The 6,602-nt window shown below is 44.6% G+C and overlaps 1 protein-coding gene across 1 annotated transcript; it reads right to left on the bottom strand.

Annotated features, from left to right (window-relative positions):
- Positions 1-452: 452 nt before the first annotated feature.
- LOC143277404 (uncharacterized) lies at positions 453-6,123 on the bottom strand. Its single transcript, XM_076582197.1, has 3 exons — positions 5,962-6,123; positions 3,305-3,437; positions 453-855 (listed from the first exon to the last, which is right to left on the bottom strand). Exons 1-3 carry the CDS (start codon positions 6,014-6,016, stop codon positions 723-725), a joined length of 321 nt encoding a protein of 106 aa, XP_076438312.1. The 5' UTR covers positions 6,017-6,123; the 3' UTR covers positions 453-722.
- Positions 6,124-6,602: the final 479 nt, after the last annotated feature.

Genomic DNA, 6,602 nt, shown 5'->3' on the forward strand with positions numbered 1-6,602 from the left:
CTAACAGCCTGGTAAAGTTTGTCAGGGGCGGGTAAAAATACCTGGTGCTCTTAACAGCCTGGTAAAGTTTGTCAGGGGCGGGTAAAAATACCTGGTGCTCCTAACAGCCTGGTAAAGTTTGTCGGGGGCGGGTAAAGATACCTGGTGCTTCTAACAGCCTGGTAAAGTTTGTCAGGGGCGGGTAAAGATACCTGGTGCTCCTAACAGCCTGGAAAAGTTTGTCAGGGGTGGGTAAAAATACCTGGTGCTCCTGACAGCCTGGTAAAGTTTGTCAGGGGTGGGTAAAAATACCTGGTGCTCCTAACAGCCTGGTAAAGTTTGTCAGGGGTGGGTAAAAAAACAAAACAAACCTGGTGCTTCTAACAGCCTGGTAAAGTTTTTCAGGGGTGGGTAAAAATACCTGGTGCTCCTAACAGCCTGGTAAAGTTTGTCAGGGGCGGGTAAAAAAAAATACCTGGTGCTCCTAACAGCCTGGTAAAGTTTGTCAGGGGCGGGTAAAAAAAATACCTGGTGCTCCTAACAGCCTGGTAAAGTTTGTCAGGGGCGGGTAAAAATACCTGGTGCTCCTAACAGCCTGGTAAAGTTTGTCAGGGGCGGGTAAAAAAAATACCTGGTGCTCCTAACAGCCTGGTAAAGTTTGTCAGGGGCGGGTAAAAAAAATACCTGGTGCTCCTAACAGCCTGGTAAAGTTTGTCATGGGCGGGTAAAAATACCTGGTGCTCCTAACAGCCTGGTAATGTTTGTCGGAACTCTTCCACGTACGGGGAACAGTCGAGCGGGCTGTTCTGCATCCAGTCTGTGTGTGAACAGGCGATCACAGCGTCTGTGCAATACCCCTCAAAGCGTCCCACAGCACTGAAACCCAAACCAAATTTGTCGCTGCTTTAAGGCAAATAACGGGGTTTTTTTTCTCTCCGACTATCTCTCTCTCTCTCTCTCTCTCTCTCTTTTCTTTTTTTTTGGTCTACTAGGTGGATCACTTGTGGATCACAAAAAAAGTGTTCTTAGATTTCTGTGAATATCCGTTGCTATGGAAACAAATCAAAATGGCCGCCAAACAATGTATCAAATAAATCGGGTTTGTGGTCCGTGTGGTGCATGCAGACACTTTTTGTTATGTGTACTTGATACACAATGACATTATCTTCATTTTCACGTGAGATTGTGTTGATTCTTCAATTATTGTACTTTTTATGGATTTTTGAAATTTTGGGTATTGCGAAATCCTCAAAATTTACAATGGATAAAATGATTGGAACTGCTATGAATTAAAACCCAAAGAATATTTTCAAACATACTCGTGACAAAACTTCAATAACATGTCATAAAACAATCATGAAAAGTCTCATGGTTGTAGGTTTACTCATCATTAAGCAAGTCCAAGGTATGTTGTCAAGGCCAGAAACTTGACGACTTGCGTCGAAATTGAACAAAAAATTCTTGATAAACACTTTCGTGATTCAGCAAACAATCTTTATTGACATTTTTTTCATTGTTAAAGACATCTTTACAGTGGAAAAACTTATGCATATGATAGAAGAGATGTTCAAGAATCGAAATCCATCAAAAACTCAAATCATGAAAAATCATCAGTTTGGACTCTTTTGCACTGCCGTGTCCCCACTTAACCCTTTGGCTGTTGAATTAACCCTTTGACCATCTTGGTTCCAGTAAGATCAGTATGCTGTAATTTATCGCATGGTAGTCTAAGTAGTGCCTGACAATGATCATCAGGAATAGCAGAGGGGGCACCTGCTGCCCTAGGCTATCTGGGCTAGGATATTTTTCCTCTCTTCTTTGTTTTCAAGGCCTGACTAAGCGCGTTGGGTAACGCCGCTGGTCAGGCATCTGCTTGGCAGATGTGATGTAGCGTATATGGATTTGTCCGAACGCAGTGATGCCTCCTTGAGCTACTGAAACTTTGTTGTCGTTATTATCAATAGTGGAGAGTGTCTTGCCCAAGTTACACCCCCACTCTCGGCCAAGAGGGCTTTAGGACAGTCGGTGTTGGGATGGTTCCCCAAAGGCCAACTAGCCCCCAAGACAAATAATGCAGTTACTCTTTTTTTGTGTTCTTATAAGTGGTGTGATTGATTCTGATGGAGAAAAATAATGCTGTTTGAAGCGGGAAAGGTCTAATTGATAAAGAACCATGACTGACACCCCTGGCCTGTGAGCTGAGTCTGATCTAGGCGAGGTGACAAAACTTCATTGGCCGACCATACTCGTCAGCAGCACTTAAGTGGTTAATGGATGCAAGCATGCATGGGGTGTTTTTGTGTCCGTTTAGATACCGACCTTTCAAAATTACACTTGATCTGTGGCTATATTAAAGTACATATCCATTGTTAAAAGAAAAAAAAAGAGTCTTTCTGCATGATTTCAGAAAGAATACAAGTAATAATGTGGTATGGAATAAGAAAAGGATAACTCCTGATGCTATGACAAAAGATGTAACCCAATGATGGATTTTTTTTCCAAAAAGTAAGCAAAGCAAAACAAAGCAAACAAAACAAAACAAATCACCCAAAAAAGCCCAGAAAGGGACAATAAGACGCGAACAGTGTAATGAACCATGACAGTAATAATAAGAATAATAATGGATACTTATATAGCACACTATCCAGAAATCTGCTCTAGGTGCTTTACAAAAACGCTTTTGTTAACATAAAACATCATATCAATGTTACATACACACACCAAAATGTGACTACGCACACACACACACACACACACACACACACACACACGCTGCATACATACATTTTAACATACATGTGTATCTAACAGCTACCCTAACACATACGCACACATAGGCAGGCACAAACGTACATAAACACACGCACACGCACACACAATACACATTCATATACATGCATGTAGTTATGTACACATACATATGTTTACACAAATCTTTGTTTGTACAAGGAAGTTATTTAATTAGACAGCACCCAGGAACAAATACGGAGCAAATCCGTGCTCACACACACACACACACACACACACACACACACACACACACACACACACATACACACACACACATACACACACACACACACACACACGTACGCACGCACACATACATATACGTATGATAGTCAGTCGTGTTCGACTGTAACCATCAGCACAGCAGAGGAGGTAACTGTTGTCCTGACTATTTCGGAAAGTATTTTATTATAGTGGAGAGTGCTTGCCCACGTTAATTTTCAAATCCTGTCTGACATTTAACCCTAAACACATGCGTACACAGCCGTTCAGATACAAAGAAAAGACAGCTACGGACATGTATAGTTGTACCTACCTGCAGGGGTCAGTATTGTTCACGATGAGGATGAGGGAAGAGGACAGGGCACAGTATGAAAGGAGATCGGTCAATTCTTCGGACGACTCCGGACAGACCAGATCCTCCAATGAAGTCCTGATGGCAACGGCGTCTGACAGACAACCAGTCAATAAAGGCCAGCTTTGATCAATTGATTAATCATCCGATCAACTGATCAGGTAGTCAATGGTTTACATGAAATCAATGATCAGTCACCTCTCTGTTTCTCTGTCTGTCTGTCTGTTTCTCTGTCTGTCCCTGTTTCTTGGAGGATTGTTCAAGCAAGGCCATCGGGTGTTTTGACGTAGCCATAGCAACATAGTTCCACCTCTTCTTAATTAACTGATGTCAACAGATCTTCATATGGTGCAAAGTGCTGCTGGATGGTTTGGGGCACTTGTCCATTGGTGATGTGGTCAGTGTGTCTGTTGTTCACTGTCTCCTGTTGTTTCCAGTATGACTGCGTATCGTAAAGACAATAAAAGACTGTGACCCCAAAATCAGTATAGCAGTTTCCATACAGTCCTTTTATAATCTTCACCCACAACTTTACTTAACCAACATCATGACGGACGCGCTTGAAGAGTATGTCAGCACAGTCAGCACTGGAGGAAGAACCATTACGAACCATCGTTTAGCAGACGACATCAACAGCTTGGCGAGAAGTGAACAAGAATTCGTCCAGCTTGTTGTTAAAAGACTGGATGAAACAACGGCAAGATAGGGCAACATTAGCACTGTCTTGACTGAAACCTATGTGGAGGGAAATCAACATCTCCATGAAACACCAAGATCACACTTCTGCGTGCGCTGGTTTAATCTTCTTCTTCTTCTTCTTCTTTGTTCGTGGGCTGCAACTCCCACGTTCACTCGTATGTACACGAGTGGTCTTTTACGTGTATGACCGTTTTTACCCCGCCATGTAGGCAGCCATACTCCGCTTTCGAGGGTGTGCATGCTGGGTATGTTCTTGCTTCCATAACCCACCGAACGCTAACATGGATTACAGGATCTTTAACGTGCGTATTTGATTTTCTGCTTGCATAAACACACGAAGGGGGTTCAGGCACTAGCACGTTTGCACATATGTTGACCTGGAAGATCGGAAAAATCTGCACCCTTTACCCACCAGGCGCCGTCACCGAGATTCGAACCCGGGACCCTGAGATTGAGTGGCGAACGCTTTAACCACTCGGCTATTGCGCCCGTCGTTTGATCAATATCCCAAGTTCTTGCATGCATGCGAGGCATGGATCATCACGCTGGATTTGGAAAGAGGAAATCAAGTTATGGAAATGAGGTGGTTTCGCAAGGTACTAAACATCAGATACACTGATCACGTCACACATGAACAAGTGCGCCAAACCAACTCACTCGGTACGGCCAGTCCTCTCTTCTCCTCTACACAGACCCCTCGGATGTCCAGTGGGTGTCTGAATGACCCAACCTTTAGCTTCCGTCGTCAGAATTGTGGTATTCTTTGTCAACATTCACCTCTTCAGTATAAGAGCCTTCCGCTTGCAATATTTTGATGATGGTAATTGGGATGAAACGCTGTTAACGTCGTCTCTTTCGCCGTTCGTATGGAAAGAGTTAAACCTTATGAAGAAGAGCCGCTGACATCAATGCAGAAAAGAAAGCCACGGTGGTATGGACACGTCACGAGAGCCAGTAACCTTGCTGAAACAGTCCTCCAATGATTTGTTGAAGAAAGGAGAAGGGGGGAAGACAGAAAGAAAGAAAGAAAGAAGAAGAAGAAAGAAAAAAAAAACCCGATGGACTGATAACATTGCAGAATGGATAAGAAACCCATTTTCAGAGACCCAGGCTTCGACACACAACCAACAGACCGGGAGGAATCTAGTGGACAGTTCTGTGCGGCGCCCAAAGGAATCTTCACAGAGAGGAAGAAGAAGGCTTTACTCCAGAGAAACAGTAGAATTAAGGATGAGGGGAGCGGGGAAAAAGGGGAAACAGGCATACAGACAAAGAAAAAAGAACAGAACCATCTCACTTCAGCCCTTGTTGCCCTCAGTGCCAGAGTGGAGAAAGTGGTGATACAATGGGTACCAACACACTGTGGCATCAGAGGCAACGAAAAAGCGGACATTCTGGCAAAAGACGGTGCACAGAAAGAGCAGGCCAACAAACTGGTGTCATACGATGAAATCAAGACAATCATCAAGGCACGGCAAGGAATAAAGTGGCGCCTCCAGCACCCCAAATATAACCCAGAAGACAGATACCATTTGCTGGAACGACGGGAACAGGTCACGATCTTCCGCCTGAGGACTGGACACAACCGCCTGCTCCACCACATGCACACAAAATTTGGCATTGGACAGAGTGGACAGTGCCCTTGTGGTGAGGGACCAATGACAACCCACCACATCCTTCAAGACTGTACGACGCATGCAGCATCCAGGAGGAAGTGCTGGCCAACACCAACAGCAGTGGAAGCCAAGCTGTACGGCACCCTGGAGGAGCTGCGACGGACGGCAGCCTTCATCGAGGACACCGGGCTGCTCATCTAATGGGAGGCGAACGAGGAAGAAGAAATACATACATACATACATACAGACAGACAGACAATGCGGCGGAATGATGATACAGTTGTGGAAACTTGGTGAACTCACCAACCATCACCAAAACAACGACGGCGACCAGGAAGGAAGCGACGACAGCCTTCATCTTGTTTCCTGGGGACGTGATGTCGTTCTTTCGCCACACACTGCTTCTGGCAGGCTGCTGGTGCTGTTGCTGGTGCTGCTACTGATACTGCTGCTGGGACTGTTGCTGCTGTTGCTGCAGTGTCACTTGCCAGACGAGCGTCTCTTTTTATTGAGGTTGCTACGTGTTGAACGAGTGGCGCACTGGTTACGATCAGACAATCCAGGATATCGCCATGGTTTGAAAGCTCTCTGTCTGTGTGCCTGTTTGTCTGCCTGTCTGTCTGTCTGTTTCTGTCGCTGCCCATCTCTGTCTCTGTCTCTGTCTCTCTCTCTCTGTCGTCACCTCTATCTATCTACCTCTGTCTATCTATCTATCTATCTATATCCGCTTCTCTCTTCAGGGACAGACGAAATTTGTGGAGAATTTTTTCAAAGTAACCGAATACATTGTGACTCACAAAATCGTTTATTAACAGATCGTATGACGAGGGCTCTTTTCCAGAGGACAGGACTCGATCAGTTATAATTCCATCTGTAAGCCCATCATCTCAAAGTGAGACAAATCGTGGGGGGTAAACGACAACGAACGATCATGATAGTCATTA

The sequence above is a fragment of the Babylonia areolata genome, chromosome 34, assembly GCF_041734735.1.
Source record: "Babylonia areolata isolate BAREFJ2019XMU chromosome 34, ASM4173473v1, whole genome shotgun sequence".
NCBI lineage: Eukaryota > Metazoa > Mollusca > Gastropoda > Neogastropoda > Buccinidae > Babylonia > Babylonia areolata.